The sequence below is a fragment of the Crinia signifera genome, chromosome 3 (genome assembly GCF_055691185.1).
Source record: "Crinia signifera chromosome 3, ASM5569118v1, whole genome shotgun sequence".
Lineage (NCBI taxonomy): Eukaryota > Metazoa > Chordata > Amphibia > Anura > Myobatrachidae > Crinia > Crinia signifera.
Window position 1 is genome coordinate 171,915,931 of NC_139219.1, and position 26,183 is coordinate 171,942,113.

The 26,183-nt window shown below is 43.2% G+C and overlaps 1 protein-coding gene across 3 annotated transcripts in view; it reads left to right on the forward strand.

The window, feature by feature from the left end:
• ATG5 (autophagy related 5) overlaps positions 1 to 26,183 on the forward strand; it is a 210,880-nt gene that overhangs the window by 72,000 nt on the left and 112,697 nt on the right. For all 3 annotated transcript variants that reach the window (XM_083176953.1, XM_083176954.1, XM_083176955.1), the window contains exon 5: positions 3,123 to 3,285. In XM_083176953.1, the coding sequence (XP_083033079.1) occupies positions 3,123 to 3,285 (163 nt within the window). The remainder of the gene's footprint in view (positions 1 to 3,122; positions 3,286 to 26,183) is intronic.

The window sequence follows — 26,183 nt, forward strand, 5'->3', positions numbered from 1 at the left end:
GTCTGAGAGGCTTTCAGCTCAAAGCTGCCCAGTGTGTATGGCACAGCGGTGAGCGGTGATGCGCGCTCCTGCATCATCGCCGGGAAAGCCACTCATCTGCTGGTATTACCAGAAGATGAGCAGCTTTGTGGTTCGCTTTGCATAGCGCTGCGCTATGCAAAGCCACCCCCCTGCTGACCGCAACGGGCAGGGGGAAAACCGCCCAGTGTATATGCACTGAGTGGTTTTCTCCCCAGCGATGACAGCAGTCCATGCATGCTGGTCATTATCGCCCTGTGTGTGTATGGACCGTAAGACTCCAGTTAAGATATCTTGTCTAAATAAATATATGAGCTTAAGTTATACCCCTTTCACATCTCTATTTCAGGTCACACCCAGGATTTTGTTCCTGTACATACCGGGTGCAGCCCAGCTTATGCCCGGTTTATTGCCAACAGGTCCTGGACCAGCTGGCTGGTGATTGGAGATACGATCATCTCCAAATACCAGCTCTTCTGATGGTGTGAATGGGTGCTGGGAAGCATTAATGCGGCTTACCCGTTTACAATGCACTGCAAGCCGGGTTAATTCTGTGTTCAACCCTGCTAGGTACCTGTGTTAAAATGCTGGGTCAATTGACACTGCTTATTTCAACTGGGTTCTTCTACATTGATGTTGATGACAGTATGAAATTAGTAAAGCAAAAATAACAAGCAGCTTTGTACAAAAGCAAAACCATGTTGCACTGCAGGTGGGGCACATTTAAAATCTGCAGTGTGATTTAGATTTGGGAGAGAGGGTGTCCTGCTGTAGCTGTAATCGAAATTGCAGTGTACAAATAAAGGTGTCCAGTGTTGGTGGACTACATGCACATCAGCCAGTATTTAAAGCACATGCACAGCAGCCAGTATTTACTGCATGAGAATCAAATGGTTTTTTTGTACCCTTTTCAGTTCAACATGAGTTGTACAGGTACAATTACTTTTTTTTTTTTTGCTTTGCCCCCAACTCAGAATAAGCCCAATAATCCATGTTCACCCTTTGTTGTATCAATGCTTATATGTTCTTGTAAAATAGTAAACACAGGAAACTTAAAGTGAGATCCTTTTTATATTAGTTTTCGTTAGGCAAAGACAAACTTTCCCTTTTTCTTGTCTAAATCCAACAGTGAGTTTTTTTTGGAAGGGCTTAGTAGGTAGGTAATGGCACTGGGGGCATAATGTTGCAACCTAGCCTTCTTTTGAAATGCTTGAGTCACACATAATTACATCACCCACACACAGCTGCACATTAAGCAGGTATTTGAACAGATATGTTAGAGTATAATGAAACATGGTTACACCTTGTTTGTTTCTTTTTTTATAGCCTTTTACATGTATGCTAAAGTTAGCCATATTTTGAGGAGTACTGTATAAATAAAAGTGTAGGTATCCAAGTGTTGGCAGAAGGATGCTAATTGCGTCTTTAAGGAGCGTCCTCTGACATCCTCATAATGTGGAAAGTACAGTGTGACATCACATATCTTTTGCATGATTTTTATGAAGTTAGTGTTGTAGGATCTTAATACCAAATCATCTGCATATTTAAATAGAGACTAATGAATGCTATACATCTGCCGGATGGATTCCTCGTTATGCGGATCAGCTGCCATTGATGGTCAGTGATTCTAGGAATCGGGGAAAAAAACAGTGTGTAAAAAATTCCCGGCTTGACCAATCCCAACCATTTTTTAAACATTTCTGTATTTTCCGATCCCCTTACCTCATCATCGGTGGAACAATCAACTGGGCCCAACTGCTGCCTGATGTATGGGCCCCATAAGGCCTGTATCATGAAATGCAAGACAAAAAGAGGGAGGGACCCATTTATATCAAAGATTTTTCACAAATGATATGTGTTGTTAATAATAATACTTTGCAGATCATAACATACTGGCATACATTATGGGATGATCCTGATTTCATCACTTCCATGCGCGTTTGCACGGGGGAGCATTTATGTGCATGTGCAGACAATTTGTGCGAGCGGGCTCTGTGAACTTCTTGTTCGCCATCCCGTTCGCTCCTAGAAGTGCGGGTGGGGAGAGTGGGGTGGCAGCGAGGGGTCACGCCCATGGGAACGCCCAGCAATCCATGGGCGTTCCCATGAAAATGCTAGGCATTCCAATGTAAATGCACCCATGATGTCTTTGGTCTGTGAGCTCTTGCAAAATCATTCTATGGTCGGTGACCATTAAATGTTTTTGTCCCCGCACGCAAGCCTGTGAATAGATGTATATGCAAAATATCCATTTGCATGTTTGCGGGGATATTCGGTGTGTGTGTGGACCGGATTAAGGTCCTATATGTATATGCAACATGCTGGCTTTAGTCTTAGTCATGTTTAGTCCTGGGTAACTTCCTCTAAAAGTTTTTTTTAATGCTGTGAAGCTGCACTGAAGGTGTCACATCATTACCCTGGCTCACATTTTAGCTTGCTACACTATTTGCATATAAAGGGCCAGATGTATCAAGCTTCAAAAGTGAAGAGTGATAAACAACCAGCAATCAGCTCCTACCTGTCAGTTTCCAAACCCAGCCTATAACATGGCAGATAGCAGCTGATTGGCTGACCTTTTATCACTCTCCATTTTATCACTTTTTGAAGCTTGATACATCTGGCCCATAGTCTGATATTTTATGATGCTCTCATTTGTGCCAAGGGGACATAGTCACTGTCTATTAGGCACTTTGTAAAACTTTTCATAAACCTGACAGGACATGTCTTTAAACTTTTTTTTAATGTCTTGACTTACTGTAGGTAGTTTTTTAACCTTTTTTATCTTTTTGTTACTGTATTATTACTTGTGGAGACCATATCGCTACAACAGTTTCATTTCTGCTGGTTGACTTATACTAGTCGTCATTGGCCAGTTCTTCCTGTGAATCCACAATGCACAGTTACAGTTGAGGCCCACCAGAAACATTGGCCCAGAATGCCAAACCCTTCTATAGATAGGATCCAATGCATATGATGCATCACTCCATGCTCATTTTACTGTAGGGCAACACGGATGCAAGCTACATTTTTAAAATACTAAATGAATGCTGGAAACGGTCAGTGGATAGTCTGTTAACAGTATGTTTTGCCTTCTTGTATCCCAGAATTTTCCGTTAAAAGACCTCTTGCGATGCCAATCGAAAGATGTGATAGAAGCACACTTTATGTCATCTGTGAAGGAAGCTGATGCTTTGAAACACAAAAGTCAGGTTATCAATGAAATGCAAAAGAAAGACCACAAGCAACTGTGGATGGGTTTGCAGAATGGTGAGTAATTTGAGCCTTTATGCTGGATGCCTCTATTTATGCTTAGCCATCACCATTCATCTTCATGATTATAGCTTAATGTGTTCTTATTCTTGTAATATTATTATATTATGCACAATGTATGGTATACATGTAAAAACAAAGAGTCTTGTGAGGTGCTTGTTCCTATTTAGGAATTAATCAATTTCATTGTATGGGCAACAGGTATCCTGTCAGGAGACAGGTTACATTTTATTATTTCAATTTATTATCATACTGTAGTTTAATTCTTAGGGCGGTATTCAATGTGAATACCGGCGACGTGCAGCGAATCCTGTTTAGGATTCGCTGCACATTCGCCATGGGTCGCCGCGTTCCGGAGCCTCGCCGGCTCCGGTATTCAACGAGTCAGGGGCTCGCTGCCCCTGACCGGCGAATATGAGCTCCTGCGGTGAACGCCTGAGGACGGTGGCAGGCAGGGAGATGGAAGTCTCCCTGCCTGCCCCACAACATTTGTGGGGGGGAGGTGGGCTCCCCGGGTGCCAGGCAGCACAGGCTGCCCCCCCGGGGGTGCCAGCAGGGGACCGGGCATATTCACTACACCCGATCATGAATATGTAATGATCGGGTGAAGTGAATATATGAATATCTAATGAGCGGCTCGACTCCGGCGCCCCCTGCTGGCTGGTCAGTGTAAACAAATATATATATATATATATATATATTTTTTTTTTTTTAATTAAATATATATTCATGTGCTTACAGCACATGAATAAAAATAGCATGCCCCTCCTCAGAATAAAATTCCTGATTTTTTGACACCAAATGTAAAAAACAAAACACTTTATTTTAAAAGTTCACATTCCACTTCACCATAAAAAGATAGCGATTGCTACTCGGTGAATCATGGCGAAAAAAACCTTCAAATGTATTCGCCATCTGGTCATTAAATAGGGTGATTCACTGTTTTAGTCAAAAATTCGCCAAACAGCACAAATTCGCCATAAAAACATGGCGAATCAGGCTCATTGAATACCGCCCTTAGTCTCTACAGATTCTGCAGCACCGTGTAATCAACAAATTCTAAACAGAATGTAATAGAAATAAGCTATAGCATAAGTAAAAATCAATACAAGATTGCATTATAGTAAAAACAACTTCATAAGAGACACAACTAGAAAATAGGAAACTTTCCAAGATGACAAACAAACTAATGATAGAGTTAGAGGTAAGTTCAAGGGTAAGGGGATTTTAGAGAGGGGAGATGTGTAGTATGGGTTGGTGAAAGACACATCCGAAAGGGGTGGAGGGGCAGATTAAACATGTGGAGAGCATTATCTAGATTAGGGCATATTAGGCAAGTGTGAAAATGTCAGTTTTGAGGTACAGTTTTGTGCTACATAAAAAACAAAATTGCAAAGGTGGGAAGCAGCAATGGGAAGGCCTGATAGTGGGATTGTGACGTTTGGCCAGAAAAGGAGGCGAGGAAGAGATAATTGAAAACACAAAGTTTACCAGTAGGAGATAATTTCTTGAAGGACAGAGATGTAGGTGTTGTGGCAGCAGGATTTTGCAAGGTACACTATGTACAGAAGCAAGTTAAGGGCTAATGGTGACAACAAGCATGGTTAACGGCAATAAAAACGGTAATAAAAATAGCACAATCTATTTTAAGGGGAACTATGAAAGGTTACATGATAGTGGGTGACACTGGGTGGTGGAAAAATGATTGTTACAATTGTTATTGATATGTTGAACTTGAAGTAATGTTCAACTATTCAAGCCTAATGAAGAGGCAGTTGGACAGTTAAAAGTGGAGAGACCGAGGGAGGTCGGGGAGGAAAAGGTTGGTTTGACTGTCTTTGCAGTATAGGTGATAGAATAAAGAGAAAGGCATGGTGCATATGGAGCGGAAAAAAGCAAGAATAGAGCTATTGGGAACCCTGACAGATAGAGTGAAAAAAGGGTGAATGTGGCAGACGAACATATACATATACTGAAGTAAAGCAGGATTACTTCTGGTGGAGGCCGGGGATGGTTGCACGCTTGCGGTGCTACCGGCTTCCATCCCCGGCCCCCAGAGAACCGGAGAAGAGACGCCGAGAGCGGCAGGAGGGGAGGTCGGAGGAGACCTCCGGCCATGGCGCAAGATCCGGAGAAGGCCCCCGGCGAGGATGCGCTTGTGGACCCCCGCGCAGGGCAGGGCAGCGGCCCCCCAGTGGCAATGGCAGGATGCTGCCCCCACACCATCGGCCCAGAGGACCGCAGCCAGAGGAGGGTTGAGACAGAGGATGGAGGAGGATGGCCCCCAGCGGCATGGTGCAGCACCCCATCCCCCCACATACAGACAGCAGGACACCCCTACCCCTTCCCCCGGCCGCAAACACCCAGTGCCCTGCCAAAGAATTCCACGGGAGAAGGAGGCATGGCTCTGCATCCAGCCAGTAATGGTGAACTCGAGCTCATGGAGGACCCAAGCTCCAAGCCCTGGCCCTCCGGCCTCACTGACTCTCTCTCCACCCCCCCCCCCCCCACCCACCCAGCTGCAGCTCCAACCAGGGCCCAAACACACTGCCCCCTCCCCCTACAGTTTTAGGATCCATCCTGCTGTGTACTGTAGGGAAGATGGCCTGTTGAGCCCTTCTGCTGCTGTGAGCAGCATGATCAAGATGGTGCTGCAAATGGCTGCCTAAGAACTGTGCGCTCAGCCATATGTAACCCTGTGTCTCCCATGTCTCGTCTCTACTTGTATTGCTGCCTGCATGGCTGTTGCAGCAGCAGTGGCGCCACTGATGGCTTCCAGGCGCTGGGCTGCTGTGCAGGTATATGTTCCCTGTGCAGTGGCGGAACTCCCGGAGGCAATGGAGTCATCTGCCGCCGGGCGCCAGGCTAAATGGAGGCTCTGGCTCCATTGCCTCCGATGTTCTGCTGCGGCGGCCACCTGCCGCACTTATCTTTTATTCAGCGGCGGGCCTCCCCTGTACAGTACCCTGGTGTGATGTGCAGTGATGCGCATATATATATATATATATATATACATATTGCATGATGATCCCTCTCTTTAATTGAGCATTACATGTAATATTATCCTTTTATGTTGCTAGCCCAGATGTTTAAGATAGCTTTAACTAGGTAGCTTATTATGAAATATTATTGTTACTCACTTTTGCAGTGCCTATAAATTCAAGTTCTTTGGTTGTTTACCATTGGTGCTTCTCACTTGTGTTCCCTCGTGCTCGGTAGCCACTATATTTGTTGATTTATAGTATATTTATGTTTTTATATTTTTAACAATAGATGCCTATTGTCTTTAGAATATGTTTCTTGCTTTTGACCAGCCTTTCCCGTATCCTGAACTGCACGCCGCATCCAGTGTATACATTTAGTCCCTTCTCCTGGCATTTGTTATATTTCTGCATAGACACAAGTGTGTCATTATCTTGACACTGCATTCTCTGCTTTGGTTTACCTAGCAATGACACTGTGATACAGTGATATTGAGCAAAGACGGTATCACACACGCATGCGCTATGTTACTAGTGCTGCGGCTGCATACAATACACGGCTCCCTTCGTTTGTTTCCTCCCTCCTAACATAATTTTTACAATTGTCACCCTGTATTAGAAGAACCCATTACCTGTCTTACTGGAGACACCTTAATTATTGAGCTATTGGGGGGGGGGCACCAATAATTACCTTGCCTCCGGGCAACTGGGACGAACTTACGCCACTGTCCCTGTGTGATAACTGTACTGTCTCTGCTTGTATTGTTACCTGCCTGGCTGTTGCAACGAGTAGTTGCACCGCAAATGGCTGCCTAGGGCCCAGCAAATATATGTTCCCTGCCTCTATAATCCCCAGAATTAGCATATACCTGTATGTGTTATGCATATCTGTACTGTCACTGTTGAACTGTACCTAATCTGCCTGTTGCACAGCAATCCAAATCAAATTCCTAGTATACACTAGTATACCTGGCCAATAAAGCTGATTCTGATTCTGAACTAGATAAAGGACAGTACAAATTAACCTAGTTGCTGGTGAATGTTTGAAAAGCTGCAGAATGGTCAAGTTAGTCAAAGAAAGTAGTGGAACTTTTATTTCACCAAAAATATTCATAACCATGAAATAATGAGTGTATATTTTGAAGTTGAAAGGGAAGATGCCATTAGAGAGAAAGTGAAAAAGAGGGAGGGGAAAAATAAGGAGGTTAGAAAAGTAATACCAAGTGAATGAATGAGGTAGGAGCAAGAATATTTAAAGACTACTATAAGAATAGAATGATCTTGGTATCTTTGCGGATACTTTGGTTACATTTGCATTTGCTCTTGTCTTGTTGACAAAGGCAAATGTTTATAACAAGCAGGAGTACCTTTATTTTTTCACGGATCAGCAGGTAAGGACAATAGAGAAGATGAAACACTATCTTTCTCACTTAGCGCAGAAACTGTATAGCAATATGTATAAAACGAATGTCAGGTAGTCTAGGGCGCACTTCCAGTACAGTGTGTGTGCTACCTTAGAGCTAACAGTGTAAGTCCCGATTCCTAGTTGTCCTGGAGATTACTTTGTCAGATATGGACATACGATTCCTTTCTGGTTGTGATATGTTCTAGTTCTTGCTTATCACTCGAAGATAGTGGAAATTGAGTAGGTCTGATGTATAAGGAAACTGTATATGAAATGTATGTATCTTTGCACGTGTCCATTCTATTCTTAGTTAGATGCAACTTGGCAAGAACTGTCTTTCCATGAAATACCATGTATTGGAGTGGGATCTGGGCGGTGACAATGCGTTGTGACGTAACCGCCCAAACTTGTCCACATTATCATGGAAGTGTATCTAAACCTTTGTGCGATTGTGAGTCATGCATACAAGAAAATAAGTGTACTAAAGGTGGGTTAATTGTGATGTATGGAAGAAATTAGTACAATAGAATTCCAAGAGCTAGGGAATAGGGATGATGGAGAGAGGCAGGAAATGGTGTGACGGGTAGAGGGATATGTTGATATAAGAACTTTAGCTCCCCTCTTTGTGCTCGACTTTAACTTCACAATCCGGCACATGCACTTCAGAATACTGTGAAGAAAAATCAGCAGTGATGTCACTACTAAAGACCGTTACATCACTGCTAGGGGCCCAGAACAGCATCCGGTCATCTGTTTTGCACGTGTGAAGGACGGATATAAAATGTCAGTAGGCATAGCAGGAAGGCATATTCAAGTGGGATACTGACCGTATCGGAAACATCTCATATGGCCAGGATAGTTATAGTGGTTAAAAATAATACCTACTGTAGCTTTATAAGTTTAGCCAGGGTGAAGCTTTATCAAAATATATAGCATTCTTTTACAAACAATTCCAATGTTTGTGCTTCTTCCACTTTGTGTTATGTTTCCTATTGTTTTTCTTTGTGCATAATGCAGATTATTTGTGTGGGCTTGTGCAGTCATAGCTATTTATAAGCCATTGCTCAAAGCAGATGGACGCCATGCCACTTTGCTTTACCATAACTGTGCACATATAGTTAATATTTGGACTTCAATGTCGGAGAATGCCATTGGATTACTCACAAGAGCTAGCATTACCTCACTAATTATCTCCAGCCCCATAGGAGCTAAGGATGGAGAAGTGTAGTTGATCTATAGTAGTACAGAATACTCTTTTATTTGTGGGCTCTAGTGTGTGGCTTAATAAGGTCAAAAGGTAAGATGAGGCAATGAAATTGAGGGATTTATGGGGACATAATGATGTGGGAATAGGTGAGACATGATATAGAGGAAAATGAGAGGGGAATGATAACATGAAATTAGTCCTAGACATTTAAACATGCCCCTAGGTGGTGCTAGTCATGCCTCTCTGCACAGGGTATCCCTTTTTAAATTTCCCTGGGTGCAAAAACTGCTGCCAGGATCCCTTTGGTCAAAATCCTGATACTAAAATCCTGACACTGAAAATTTAAATAGAGGTCAGTATTAGATTTTGGGTTAGGCACTAAGGTTATTATAACGAGAGAGAAAGATTTGTCCTGGTGTGGTACATAAATGTGGTATTTAAAAATGAACTTATATCTATAATTCTAATATGTAAAAAAAATGGCAAAGTATAAAGAACACAGTAAAAAGGGTGAGAAAGATGATAACTTGATACTAAAATGCTGGTGTGGGAATGCCAGTGCAAATAACATTCTCTCAAACTAACAATTTCTACCTGATTGCTCCTTATGTAGAATTATTTGCTTTGTCTTTATCAGAATAATTAAATGTATGAGTACTCCCAACTATTTCAGTGGACCACATAAGATATATAATAATCTCACTCCTGACAGTATAGTACAGTATATGTCCCTCAAATTTGGATTGGCACTAATATGTCTGTTTTTGTAAATATCCTAGTATGTCACATCACTCATTTTCATCATGTAAATAGTGTATTTAATAAAGAATGGTTGATAAGCACGGATGGTGTAATGGTTAGCTTTACTGCCTCACAGCACTGAGGTCATGGGTTTAATTCCCACCATGGCCCTAACTGTGCCGAGATTGGCTTGTGTGGGTTTCCTCTGGGTTATCTGGTTTCCTCCCACAATCCAAAGCTATACTGATAGGTTAATTGGCTCCCAACAAAAAAAATGAACCCTAGAACGAATGCGTGTAAGCTCCATTGGAGCAGGGACTGATGTGAATGTTCAAATATTCTTTGTATAGCTCTGTGGAATATGTGTGCGCTATATAAATAACTGGTAATGTGATCATTAGGGCTCTATAACACACTGATGTATTCAGATCCTCAGTTATAATTAGCAGATCATAATAACAATCAGTCTGGCTGAAACAATTTTAGTAAAAAGCCTGATCTTTAGTATGATCAGACAGATTCAGTCTGATATGTACCTAATTACAATGTAACTACTGTATTTCCATAGTTAAAATGAACATTTCGTTCATAACATTATTTCAAGAACTGGTAGCGCCCACACACAGCCAAACAGCCGGCACGCGCTTCTCAGTGTCTGCTTCCTCACGGCTTAGGTTAGGTATGGCAGGGAGTTTAGGGTTAGGCTCCAGGATTGGCGGCAGTTAGGGCTAGGCTGCAGGATGGGTGGGTTAGGGGTAGGAGTAAAATACTTGCCTGGAAGCCTTCTGCATTTTAACCACTGGGATTTCCTAACCACCCACACATACTTATGAATTCTGAGCATGTCTGTGCATGTTACAAAGTGCTGCTAATGAGTACAGTGTGAATGGTCCTTCATGTAAGTAAGATGTAGACTCACTAATGTACATTTTTGAAATTACCAGAAGATGTCTTCTGTCACTGAACTTGAAGACCTGTAAAGACTGAATACACGCATTTATACAAATACACAAATAGTACAACTGTTTTATGCATATGTCGTTTTTTAATATGTAAGTGACATAACTGCTTGAGGTTGTTTACAGTAAGTTGATTTTCTGGAAGAAAGCAAAAATTACAATTCTTAGTCAAAAGTTATTCTTAATCCAAGCAGGTTATACAGGTTTTTTTCTTGACTGAGAATTTTCGTTCTCACTCTTAATGAAATTAGCATTACTGTATGTCCCACTCCAATTGCTAAATGCATTTTGGAAATAGTGACTTCTTATCTGAATTAATTGCTGCTGGTGCAGAGTTGAATATACTGCCATTTGCCTAGTGTCATTCGCACTGCGCAGCTCAGAATGAGTGTATGCAAATGAGGGAATGCATACTTGAATGCGTTAGTCATTTTTCTAGGTTTACTACATAAGTGGTGGAATGGGATGAAACAGCGCATCTTCATGTACGCAAAGGTTCAGTATAGTTGACTACATGGCATTACCACCCATGCAGGCCTGCAAGTTCATTTGCACACGTCAACTTGGTGAAAGTATAAGGTCTATGCAAGTATACACTGGTGATATCAGATGCTGTCACTACAGATACCTCAATGGGTACAGCTCTGAATAAGTGCAAAAGTACACTATATTTCCAAGAACTTGTTTGAGTATCGTATCATTATTTTACTCCCAACTATGCATTTGCCTTATCGTGTGGCAATACATTTATGTAATTTAATTGGATATACGTACAACCTTTAAAGAAAAAAAAAATGTCCGTCCTCGCTTGGCTGTAATTCATTAATAACTGATTCATGTGGCTCCTGTTTTCCCAAATGGGACTACGCAGGGCTTCCAATTATCGAAGGAGATTTTCAAGCACTCCCTAAAGAGGAGGAGAAATGGCTGGGGACAATGGAGAAGTGCCCCATTCATGGCAGGAGGTCGGCAGCAGCCAACTTCTTTGTCTCCGGCTGTTTCATCACAGAATTACATATTGGTTTGATTCTGCCTGAGTAATGGTGACAAGTGATATTGAAATTGCATTATTGCTTTTGATGCGTTGATAAGCTTTTGTGATTTTAATGCTGTTTTTCAACTTATTTTTTTAAATCAAAACAATACACTTGATGTATATGATGTTTTGATAAAAATGTTTATAAAAAAAAAAAAAGAAAAGAAAATTTTTGTGGAAGGTGGAGTTAAAGAACTCCTGTCCCTATAACTGCTTCCAACACTGAGTAAAGGTGAACTCTCTGGTCGTTATATAATTTCCCCCCCCAAAATAATACCCTCAAAATTCAACAAAAAGAAAGATATTGCTCTGGCACCCAAATAGTTTTCACACTGCTGAGAGTATTTTACTTGGGTGTATCCTTGCGGCTAAACTCTGTGCTTATGGGTGTGACAGAAGTAATGTGCTCCAGATCAGAAGTAAATGAGCCCATTTGAAATTTCCAAAAACAATCACCTCCTATATGTCCTGAAAAAAAAAAAAAAAAAAAAGGTTGGGCTAAGAAATTTGGGAATTAAGTTATTCCTGCAAATCTACATGCAGGTATGTTCAAGTTAGTATGGGGTAGATACATCTATATGTACGTATGTGTGATATATATATATATATATATATAGATATATATATATATATATATATATATATATATATATATATAGATAGATATAGATATATCCAGGGCTATTTTTCAGCAGGCTCCAGCAGGAACTGAGGCCCTTATTCTAGTTCACTCTTTCTTAGATGGACAAAACCAGGTGCACTGCAGGTGAGGCAGGTGTTACTTGTGCAGAGATAATTAGATTTGGGTGGGGTTTTACACCTGCCTCACCTGCAGTGCACATGGTTTTGTCCATCTAGGAAATATTTTGTCAGAGTGAACTAGAATAAGGGCCTCAGTTCCTGCTGGAGCCTGCTGAAAAATAGCCCTGTATATATCTATATAGATATATATATATATATATATATATATATATATCTATAGATACATCTATATCTATAGATATATCTATAGATATAAGAAGGAATAAAGTTTGTAGCATCAGATTTCAAAACAAACCATCTTGTTTGCATTGTACATATATTTAAAGGCCCCCATACACTACGCCGACTTGTCCTAAAGACAAGTCGTCCTAATGTCGGCCCGACTTCCACTGAGCTCTCCCGGCAGCTCTTGATATGATTTGGCACTTGATGTGGTAGATAGCCGCTGATTGGCCGAGAGCACAACCAATCAGCACCCGTCCTGCCTGCCCAGCCTTTTGCATAGAATGTTTCCTATTCTCCCGCTCGCCGCTACCCAGACTCTGTTATGCGCCGTGCGCTCCATGCTCCCCGCTTGCCGCTACCTCTCCAGTCCACCCACTAGCCCACTACCCCTCCTGCAGCTGGACCGGACCCCGCTCCCCGCCACCTCTCCTACCCCCTCTGCATCACCCATGGACCGGACCCTGCTCTCCGGTCCCCACTCCCCCAGACCAGCTCAATGCCGGCTGCACATAAGATTTATCTTATGTGCAGACTGTTCGACATCCAGATCTGATCCAATGCGCACGGGACTGCGCATCGGATCAGATTGGATGTCATCCCCTACGCGATTTGGGCAATTTCACCCAATTTCTCGTCCCAATCCTCCAGAATCAGGTGAAATCGGGCCCAAATCGCATAGTGTATTGGGGCCTTAACTGTAGTTAAATTTTCAATTATAACATATATTGTAAAGCGCAACGGAATCTTCTGCGCTATATAAGAAACCGTAAATAAATAAATACTACATATTTTGGTGAGATGTATTTATTTCTGAGCCTCTCAGTGTTTGACAAAGTGCTTCCATGTAGATTACAGTCAGATCAGATAGAAAGTGTCTATAAATTCACACCTTCTCCTGCTCAGGAAGCCAGTGCATTATTTGTTATGTGTCAGACATTCTTCTGCTCTGTGTTGTTATATTACAGAGTGTATGGCACTGCTAGTAACCACATACAGGTAAAGAGTTTTATATGTGATTGAGACGCTGCGATTTTCTCAGAATGTAGAACTTGCTGACACTTTGTGTGTCCGTCCCCCCGACCTTTTGCACACCCTCGCTGACTTAATAGGAAATGTGTAAAAATGGGCCAGCTGCTTAGTTATGAGAAGCAGGGTACTGCTGGAGTAATCATGTGGGCTTAGGACGGCATTTGGCTTCTCCCATCTGCTGATAAACCATGACTCAGATGAGTAGTGACCGCCATCTTTCTGTTGCAGTATGACATTGCACGTTCCCAGGTGCAGCAAAACATAGCAGAAAAATGTAGTCATTTCAATGGTAATTTAACTCGTTTCTTGCTGCAGATTGCCCCAATTAATTAACAAATATATTTTACAGCTTTAATCACCGCTTAGATTTCTTAGCCAAGTACAGTATCAACAGTTACAGCTCTCTCTGCAATGTTGTAAACTGGGGAAAATTTAATACTCTGATTTTTTTGTTTTGTTGAAGTAATTCTTGAATTGTTGTAATGTAATGAAAATGGAGAAATACAGTTAAGCATACATTGCTTTCAATGTATTTGAATTTAGGAAACAAACTGTATTGAATATATTTTTTTGAGTAATAAAGTACATATAAAAATATAGATCCATTCCTCCACTGCCATAAAGAACCCCTATTTTCTGCTGTTACAGATCTGATTTAAGCCTCAGTGTTGGACAGTTGACATAGTTTCAGAGCTGAATGGATAGGAACACTATGTGAATTTGTGGGTAGTTAGAACTTAATAATGCAACTTGTGTCTTAATGAGCAAACCACCTCAGCGTAATATCAGTCTCACCATTATGTTGTGGTGAGCAGAGCGTAATGATTCTGCTCTGCCCATTACCTCCCTGTCTGACCTTGCTTCAGGGAGATTGACTAGACAGTATCCCAGACTATGCCGCAGAGTCTGTAACTATGCATAGGGTCTAGGACGGAGATCAAGGTCCAGAAAAGGGGGGTGGGGTGTGCACTGGGAATATGCAAAGGGTAGGGTTCATTCTAGCACCCGCCATTATTGAAAACCCATGCAGTTCCTCTTCCCTGCCTGGGGTGTCGCTGTCTGCTGTAACACTGTAGAATGCTTTAGCATTACTCGTGCACAACTAGTATCCAGGGCCCTAATGTGTGTGAAACCTTTTCTACACCACAAATGACCACTCTGAACCATTGACACAAGAATAACCCATGTTGTATATGACCAATTCTGATGCTAATTTCTATATGTTACAAAAGAAATGATACAACTACATGTATAAATACAACTATAATATTGATGTTTATTTCAGATTACTTTTTTCTCCCTTATTTCGGTGGCTAGTCTCAATGAACCAATAAATGTCTTCTATTCTTTACAAACATATTTTGAAGTGAACATGATAGGTTACAGTATCTGTTATTTCTCTCTGAGATTCCTATGGGAATACATAAGAATGACCAGTGTATGGTATGCCAACGGTTAGAATACCGATGCCGGCATCCCAAAGAATACTTGCCTTCCCATTGCCTCCTCTCCACAGCTGAACCCTAAAACTCCCCATTAGTGTATAACCTTAAACTTTGTACCCTGCAGCCCAACCCTAACCCTCCCTTCCCGCAGCCTAAACCTATATACAACCCCCCCCCCCCCCCTCGGCAGCATATCCCTAAGTCCTCCAGTAGTACCTGAACCTCCTTCCCTTGCCTAACGCTAATCCCACCCCCACATACTTAGGTCCGGGATGCTGGGTCGCCATCCTCGTCAATTTCGGGATACTGGTGCTAATCTTGTTGCCACAAGTTTGGATATCTGCGAGGGTATTCTATTTTTCAGGATGTTAACTGCATCCCCTTGTCAAATGTCGTTTATAAGATATACTTGTTGGGGGTGATTTTTTTTAATCTAGTTGGAGTTTTGTTTGCATTTGTTGTCTTGTCACATGTCAGAAATGACCAACTTTCTTCCAAAGTACGCAACAAGTTTTTGAAACCAGCAGAAACGCTTACGAAACATCTTTTGAAAACTTTCAAAAGCTAATTTAGATATCTCAGCTATTTGCAAAAGAGAAATAAGAAAAGCTAGTGAAACCAAGACACTACAGTACAGTATGTTCTTTTCAGTATTTTTTTTTTTAAACCAAATTGTTGTTCAGATGTACTGTAGTGTTTTCTAATGTCGAAGACCACAAAAAGAAAAGAAAGTAGCATTTGTGATAACTGTCTCAAAGTGTACATCTACATCTGCTGCTGATTTTTGTATGAAACCTTTGTGCAGTTGAAATTTGGGCTGAAACAGAGAGAAAACATTTACATTTTACATCTGTTCTGTTCTTATATCCATAATTTATTAAAAGTTTTATTTTAAATTCTTATATGTAGATAGAAGCAAACAAAATATTCAAGGATTGTGTAGTTAGTGAAATAATGGCACCAAATTATTGCATTAGGCAGCCTAAGAAGAAAAGATCTTTGGATTTCTTGGGAGTTCACTGGACATTTTAGATAGTATGGTATAAAGGGTTAACAGTCAATCAGTCGACACTTGAAAAGGTTAATGTGATTCTTTCATGGTTTTTTGTGTCAATTTTGTAGATTTTAGCCCTTGGACCCCAAATTAGTGTAGCACATGTCATTGCATGGCTCAGTCTGTTACCACTGTGCTTGGAACACTTTATCATTCAGAATCTGAGCCCGTGTGGATGGTAAAGTATGCAAAACTTAAAAAGAAAAAAACAAGAAAACACCTCATAGCAAATGTTTCATCTGTCAAACATTACCAGATATTGTGTACACCAGAGACTTACACCATTCCTGTCCTGGCTGTCGAGACCTACTACTAGCTCCTAGGCCTTCTTCAAGGATCTCCAGCTCCCAGGCTGTCTCCAAGTATATCAGACTCCCAGAACATCGACACTTCTACTGGCTCCCAGGCCATCTCCAAGTATCTCTGGCTCCCAGGCTGTTGACACTTCTACCGGCTCCCTGGCCATCTACAAGTATCTCCGGCTCCCAGGCCCAAGACACTTCTACCAAATTCCATACTTACCTCCGGATTCCAGGCCGCCAGCTCAGGTCATCTCATGACTCCAGTACATCCACTCCTGTTCCCTCTGTACCAGCCAGCTTGTACCAGAGGACCAGGGCAGAGGACCGCGACCTGCTCGTCTGGTGCAGCTAAGCCCAAAGCCCCTTGCGGGGTTCCCTGGTGAAAACCACTGGCGAGTTAGACTCTGCGCCACTGTTCCTGGTCTCCGCCAACACTCTGGTCCAGCTGTTCCATGGTCTCCCAGTGTATGACCTCACCATATACCAAACCTCCATCCTTCCGGTTCCCAGCGCCCTCCACTGGTCCACCACGGTCACAGCTGGGAACTCCGCAAACCCCAATGCTGACTTGGGGTTTTAGACGCAAAACAAAGAGTTTGACACCATTTTTTTTCTATATGTAGGTACTAATGCTGAAAAAAAAAATCAGAATCTTGTGGGAGTGATGTGGTTGTGTGTTACTTATACCTGAGTTACCTCACTAAAAAAAATTACCTCAGTCCACCAATGACACTGGACCACCAAATATAATTTACCATCTTGAATAGGCCTAGACTTCTGTATCTGGTGTTTACAGGCAGCAAGTAAATATCATTCAGACAATGAACAAGCCTTATGCTCTGATAAAACTGAGGATGAGAAATGGTTATGTATTTGAGATTATTTTGTCATAATAAACTAGTAATATAATAGCATTATTATTGTCTGTGAACCATGGAAGTTTGTGATTGATCTGTTTCTTTTATAGAAGAGATGTGTACATATAAGCAAATCAGCATTAGGGGGATAATACATAGCAGCGTTGTTATACGCAGCTTCAGAGTTGTACGCAGCTTGGACACCAATGAATTGGTGGCATTGGGGTGGAATCAAAAACCATACTGGAAGACTATATAGATTGTAAGCTATAAAATATTTTCTTAAATAATAACATAAGACGTCCTTAAATATATACATTTTAGTGAGGGTGTGTTTACTCAAGTGTGGGTCACGCACACCTGCAAATAGTCACTTTTGAAGAGTCCTATCCTCTGCGCCCGCAATAGTGAAGTTCACTAAAGCTCAGTTTTATGGTTTTATTGCTGTCATTGTTTCATTTGCACAGCTTTATCCCAAGTGGCTCTCATCTGCCATCAAATGTTATGTTTCTATGTTGCTTACCAAGTAGTGCGTAATCCAGGACTATGGGACCTAGATCTGTCCAATTTGGTTACCTGTATAGCAGAACTGGCCAAAGTTTTGCACACAAATGCTTAGGCTGAGCAGTCGTATCCGCATTCAGACCATGGGGGTGATTCAGACTCGTAGTGGGCAGATTTTGGTTCTCCCAGCCAATGTTTGCGTGAATATGCGCAAGTGCAAACACCTACGGAGCATTTTATACTGAGCAAGGCTTTTGCTCCAGGATGGGCATGCGTGGGGAGGAAGCAGGGAAACGCCCAGTGTTTTATGTGTGTGCCCATTAAAATGCTGGGCATACCCCTGCGAGTGCTGGCGTGCCCATGACTGCATGGGGTGGGCGAGCGCCTGTGTACGTGAATGCGTTCCACTCGAATGCTAGGGAGCGGACTTGGCCGGTGGGGGGGAGGGGGTTGACGTTTACCTGCTCGCTAGGCTGCTAATATACACAGCCTAATGAACAGATCTGAATCAGGCCCTGTGTAAGAATACATCCCAAGTACATAGCAGTGATATAAAATTAGCAACATCCGGGGCTATATTAATCTCAACCTACTGTATAAGCTTCATTTAGAAGGGAAGTTGCCAGTTGCTTATTTGCCTACACAGTACTTTAGGTGTATTTATATATGGTTTAATAAAAACTAATTAAACACTGTAATTATTTGGAAATTGTCATAAATAGTAAAATGACAGTATAGCAGCATTGTTTGGACATGCCGATACAAAACCAAGCTTGGAAACTGTTTCTCCTAACAATTTATCTGGTGAGGTTTCACCTTGGCAGCGTGTCACTAGTATAGCTGGAAACAATATTTACCCCCAAAGGCATGTTAGACTCAAGCAGAGTTCTATTTGAAACACACTTTGTAGGAGCAGTTTATTACACAGCTGTGGCCAAGAGCTGAATGGTTACTTGAAGACTCTGTACATAGCTACAGATGTAGCCACTCTCACCATGGCTCTGATGTGGTGCGGGTACGACATGTATGCCGTGATGTTTGTGCATCTTTTTTGCATCTGCGGCTATTAACTGCATCAGCCGCAGGCTGCTTCAGCCTTTCATGGTAAGTCACGGTTGCAACTAGATGCACCATTTAGGAACGTGTAGCTACATCTCTTTTGCCTTTTCTCTGCAATGTGCCTTTTAAACTCCAGTATTGTTGTCCATCTTTTAATGATGCACATAATTGTAAGGGATGCGGTTAACATCCTGGTCATCAGTAGTTTGGCAGTTAGTATAGTGACGCCGGAATCGTGACTCGTGACCAAAAGACTGGCTCCAGAATTTCCTTATCAATGGAGGTGCTAACGCCATAATCCTGACTCCCGGCAACCCGATCAGAAGTATGTGAGGCTTGAGCAGGGGGTGGGGGGGGGCGGGGGGGGGCAGTTGTTTAGGTTAAGGCACTAGGAATGAGATTTAGGGGTTAGGACAATTAGCAAAAGAGAAAAGTGTGTCCTAATGTGGTGCACCTAAATAAACTCTAACGATTAAAATTTAGCTTTTATTGATATCTTTTTAAAGGCGAAATATAAAAACACACAAACAAAACAAAATGTATGTGGATGTGTTTACAAAGCGTTGGCTCTCCAACTCTACATCCGTTTTGACTAGAGGTAGATATCAATATCCCCACAGGTGTGGTATGCCGACACTTTTATTATCAGTAATGTGTCAGTATAATGTAATAGTGTCAAAGTGGCTCAAATCCCCTTCATGTAAGTACGCACATACTAACACCAGTGCAATAATAAATGTAAATCTGCACAGATTGGCTGGTGACTACAGAAAGTCACTATGATTAATATATTGGACTATCACTATGTCATATGTGACACTGTTGCTCTCAATCACAGAGAGCTATGATGTCAATCGATCACTCTGACATAGAGTTACTCAGACCTCTATTGTGTAGGCTAGAATTGCCTTTATTGTGAGGGAGACTCTATGTTGACAGTACGTCTGTCGTAATGGGTAGACTTTTCTTAATTCACAAAAGTATATCAAAGTTATTCAGTTCATGTGATTATACTTAGTGCAGTAGACTTTGAGTGTTGTCAAATATGTAACAGAATGAAAAAAGATAAAGAATCAACGCAGATGTCGGCCCGCACGGGTGTCGACTAATTCTGGATACACCATGGGTTATTCAAAACTCTATTGTGCAGGCTAGAATTGCCCTTAGAATAAGGTAGCCTCAGTGTGGAAATAGGATATCCCTGTCTACTTTTATTAGTAGACTATATGGGTTGACATGGGATTGCAAAAAGTTTGCACATCAGTCGACCAGCACTCGTAACGGCATATGTAAGAATTCCTCAAAATCCTCTTATTGAGCTGGAATTGCTCTTATGGAGGAGAGAGATATATGTGTGGCTCTTTTTTATTTTAAAGAGTTTTTATTGCCGGTATGTGTCGATATATAATAAAAGTCTGTGTTGACATGAATTAGTTTTGACAATCACTCATTTGTGAATAAGATTTAATACACCCTTGAATTTAACAGTGGATCGATTGTGCTCAAGTACTGTTTATTTTGATTTTTAATATTGTTAATACACTTGGGCAACCAACAGAGGCGTTGCCTGTCAATACATATTAATTTTAACAGTCTTAACAGTCATTTGTTGATGAGTAAGGTTTTGATACGTTCTTTGAGGTAACGGTGAGTACGTGGTGTTCAAACACAGTTTGTTTTTGATAGTCAGGGACACATTAAAGACACATTTGGCAGGGGCGCTTGAAAAAGCTGACTGCGAAGCGTACGCCGGCTAGTGGTGACGCTCTCTAACTCGCTTCTGACTAGGATGTCATTTTGATTTATGTTTTTACCCACAGGAACCCTTTCATTGTAGTGCGCACTACTCTATTACCGTGCAACAGGCACTATTGGTGACACACTGTGACCATTTATTAGCCATCAGCTGGGGGCATACCATGATACCTTACTTGAGCAAATTGCTGCCTATTAGAAATTGACCTTAAATTTGTACAACGCATTACCGCTGTACCTTACATGCACATACTGTGTAGAGAAGGGCACGCTGTAATTTATCTACCATATACAGCGACTACTGCCCCTACCCTTTACCTCAATTTGGTATCAGCGCAGATAACTCAGGTGGTTTATTATTAAGCATCCACCACCAGCCGCTGGCAGCACCCCTGCCAAATTGCCCTAAGCGTGTTTTATTGACCACTATAAACTCACGGTGCCTGTACGCAAGTTAGCAGGCACCACTGGTGACATTCTGCAACTGTCCATGAGCCATTAGCTGAGGGCATATATATATTTTTTGTGATCTTACCTAAGAAACATGCTGCCAATTAGAGAGTGACCTTCACGCTCAGATTGGTAATAGAAGGGCAGGCTGCAATTTATCCATCACTTACAGCAATTATTGCACCTTATCCATACTTTATTCTACCTTATTTTGGTATCAGCGTGGATAATACGTGTGGATTACTAGTCAAGCATCCACCATCAGCTGCTGGCAGCGCCCCTGCCAAATGTGTCTTTAATGTGTCCCTGACTATCAAAAACAAACTGTGTTTGAACACCACGTACTCACCGTTACCCTTAAAGAACGTATCAAAACCTTACTCATCAACAAATGACTGTTAAGACTGTTAAAATTAATATGTATTGACAGGCAACGCCTCTGTTGGTTGCCCAAGTGTATTAACAATATTAAAAATCAAAATAAACAGTACTTGAGCACAATCGATCCACTGTTAAATTCAAGGGTGTATTAAATCTTATTCACAAATGAGTGATTGTCAAAACTAATTCATGTCAACACAGACTTTTATTATATATCGACACATACCGGCAATAAAAACTCTTTAAAATAAAAAAGAGCCACACATATATCTCTCTCCTCCATAAGAGCAATTCCAGCTCAATAAGAGGATTTTGAGGAATTCTTACATATGCCGTTACGAGTGCTGGTCGACTGATGTGCAAACTTTTTGCAATCCCATGTCAACCCATATAGTCTACTAATAAAAGTAGACAGGGATATCCTATTTCCACACTGAGGCTACCTTATTCTAAGGGCAATTCTAGCCTGCACAATAGAGGTTTGAATAACCCATGGTGTATCCAGAATTAGTCGACACCCGTGCGGGCCGACATCTGCGTTGATTCTTTATCTTTTTTCATTCTGTTACATATTTGACAACACTCAAAGTCTACTGCACTAAGTATAATCACATGAACTGAATAACTTTGATATACTTTTGTGAATTAAGAAAAGTCTACCCATTACGACAGACGTACTGTCAACATAGAGTCTCCCTCACAATAAAGGCAATTCTAGCCTACACAATAGAGGTCTGAGTAACTCTATGTCAGAGTGATCGATTGACATCATAGCTCTCTGTGATTGAGAGCAACAGTGTCACATATGACATAGTGATAGTCCAATATATTAATCATAGTGACTTTCTGTAGTCACCAGCCAATCTGTGCAGATTTACATTTATTAATGCACTGGTGTTAGTATGTGCGTACTTACATGAAGGGGATTTGAGCCACTTTGACACTATTACATTATACTGACACATTACTGATAATAAAAGTGTCGGCATACCACACCTGTGGGGATATTGATATCTACCTCTAGTCAAAACGGATGTAGAGTTGGAGAGCCACCGCTTTTTAAACACATCCACATACATTTTGTTTTGTTTGTGTGTTTTTATATTTCGCCTTTAAAAAGATATCAATAAAAGCTAAATTTTAATCGTTAGAGTTTATTTAGGTGCACCACATTAGGACACACTTTTCTCTTTTGCTAATTGTCCTTATCTCTTTGTGTCCAGTGGTAGCACACCCCTTGTGAGAAACACACATCTGTGCACACGAGTACTTTAGGGGTCCACCCATTTTCCTCAAATATTTTTGAGGGTCCTGTGCGATTAGCAAACCCATTCCAGATTTAGGGGTTAGGCTGCTAAGGGGGATTTTAGGGTTAGGGTGTGGGGTAGGATGGTTAGGTTTAGGCTGTAAAAGGGTTAATGGGGATGGTTACATTGTGGGGGATGGTAAGGGTTAGGCTGTAAGAAAGCAGGGGTTCGGATGACTCTTTTTGTATTTTGACTTACTGGGTTTTCCTATACCTGATTATTCCCAGCCCTTTTTGGAATAAGGATATAACACTTACCAATATGTTCTTCTGGGGATTAGAACTGATAGGGTTCAGTTATACTTATCAACCTTCGATGTCAGCCAGAGGATTCATCTTCTAAGTGACGGCCGGAGATCAGTTGAAATGACACACACACACACACACACCAATGGAGTATGCTAGTCAGACAGTGATCTGAAGTTTAATCTTAGGGTGCTCATAGTTATACCCAAAATGTGGAATGCAATCCACGTCATTGCTCATAAAATATTTCTTTTGAAGTTTTGAGCTAAAGCAATAAATTCACACTTTTTAATAAGATGTAAAGTTTCTTTATAATAGAAATAATTGTATCAATGTCGATAAGCAAGCAGTAACCTTGCCTCCTCCTTCTGATTCTCACAACATTCCAAAACGCTATCTTCATGTCGCAGGTGCAATATCTTCTGACCTTGGTAACATCTCTTGAAATCACCTCATACTTTTCCATCTTATGCTGAAATTAAAATCTGTTCTGCTAGAAGCATTTTTTAGGGAAAATATATCTTAAAGGGACAGTGATAGTTCTGAATAACATATATAAAACTTAAACCTTATCACTTATATATTTGGCTACATCTGTCACTCATCAGGAGTGTGTCCAGAACGCTGGGCGGAGTCATAGGCTAATAGCCTATCAGTGCCTCTGACCCCGCCCACACACACTCACAGAGTGACAGAACCAGCCTGCAGCGTGTCTCTCCCCCGTCCCCTCCAGCGTGTCTCTCCCCCCCCCCCCTTTCCCCGCTGCAGCGTGTCTCTCTCCCTCTCCTCCCCTGCCTCCAGCGTGTCTCTCCCCGTCCCCTCCAGCGTGTTTCTCCCCCCCCCCCCGTTTCCCCACTGCAGCGTGTCTCTCTCCCACTCCCCCACTTGCCTCCAGAGTGTGTCCACTCCACATATCCCCATGGCCGGTCACCTGCGACCCGGAACTTGCGCAGGAACACGCAACCTAGCTAGCCACCCCTGCTGCCACCCACTCACCAATGGAGCAATCCTGCTGCTCCATTCCGCACTCCCCGCTGCCGCACAGTGAGGGGAGCCCGCCCCTGCTGCCACTCCGCTAAAACCACACTCCCCACTGCCGCACAAGAAGGGGAACCTCACGGGGGAGCGGCATCCCTCACTGTCACTGCCCGCTCCTGCACACAGAGGGGAGCCCGCCCCTGCTGCCACTCACCCTGGTTCGTGTTTTGACCTCCCTCCCGGCCAGCAGCAGTAGCACACATACAGCATGTGCTGTGCTGAGTGCTCACAGCAGGGCAGGCTCAGCGTCTCACTCGCAGCATGAGAGCTCATGCTGAGCCTCCTGTCAGCACTGAGCAGCACAGCACATGCTGTACGTGCGTGCTGCTTCTGGGGGGGGGCACAATATCACTGCCCCACAACTTTTCAGGGTTTTTTCACTCATTATGCTAACTTGGGGGCGTGGCCTAATCACGGGAGGTGGGGGGGGGGGCACAATATCACTGCCCCACAACTTTTCAGGGTTTTTTCACTCATTATGCTAACTTGGGGGGCGTGGCCTAATCACGGGAGGTGGCCACGCCTCCCGTGATTAGGCCACACCCCCACAATTTCCCAATGGCCTGTCACTCCTTCCTCCAGGGTTAGGGATGGCCATCGTTGCCTTTGCCATCGATGTTTACCAGCGATGGCAAAGTGCAACTGACCATCGATGGTCCACACATATGTGATGGTTGACCATCGATGTTTTTTAATATCGATGGACATCCATTTTCTCTGACTGATGACCTGTGGGCCAATCAGAAATTGAGGGCAGGGCTTCACGGGCGTCCTGGCTGTGTCCCAGGAAAAAGGAAAACAAAACTATTCCTTTAACCTTGACATCGATGGTGGGAAACCATCTGGTTCTCCCCATCGATGGCCAATCTATTTAACATCAACCATCAATGTTTTTGCATCAGCGCTGGTCGATGGCCATCCCTACTCTCAGTGGACCCTCACTCACGAGGGAGCATCAGAGAATGGTGACATCATTGATGCTCCCTCCCGCACGACCCGCTGCTGCACACTGCCGGGAACACAAGCACCCAAACTAGAGTGGTCAATCTCGGGATCCGGATCGGCGGGATCCCGGGATTTGCCACGAAAAAGTCCGGGATTGGAGTATCCAATCACGGGAATAGACTGCGCAGTCTAATGCTGGGCAGCGTCTGAGCACTCGCTCAGATGCTGCACGGCTGTTCACCACCCCGGCATGCGGCCTGCGCAGCGGGAAGGTCACGCTGTACAGGCCACGCCGCCCACTCTGCTGTCACCCCTTCTCCTGCCCGCCCCTTCTCCTGGACGCCTGCCCCCCACCTCTTCTCCTGTGCCTACCCGCCCGCCTGCTTCTTCTCTGGCTGCTGATGAGGAGGTGAACCCACTCCACTCCCGGCCACCCACCTGCCAATGTAAGTAAATGTGCGGGTCGGCCGGTGTGGGGGTGGGTATGGGTCACACGCCTGCGAACTAGGGATGCCAATCCCAAGAATCCAGGGATTGAGTATGCCTAGCTGCCTAACATTACACAGCTGCAGAGCCGCATTACCAAGCCTCCGCAAGGTAGGGCAACGTCAGCATTCACATGGGGGACTCCTGCACACCTCACACACCCACATTACACCCACACCCGGCCCTCCCCCACCACCGGTATACCGGCACTTCACACACCCAGACCCCTTCCCTAACCCACGCAAAAACACCTAACCCGCCCCTTTAACACCTGCACCACCCACAACCACCCCCCACCCAATTACAGCACCCACATGCATCACCCCCACACCTGCAACTCCACCACCCACAAAACAACTGTACCCGCCCCTCCCACAGCACCCCTCACACCCTCCCCTACCTGCGGCAACCCCGCACCTGCCACTCCCTCATCCACCCACCCGACCTTCCTCTACCCGCAGTATCCATGCAGCCAGCTGCGGCAACAGCACACCCACCCATCCCCCACACGCACTACCCACGCACCCCTCTCGGTGCACAACCACACCTAACCAACCCACACGGCCCACCCCCGCACCTTTCCACGCGCATATTACCCTTGCACCCAACCCTCACACACCCACCACACCCCTACCTACGACTTCACCACCCGCAACACCCCGATATCCACGTGCCCAAACAATGCACCTGTCCATCTCCATCACGCAGTACCCCCCCCCCCC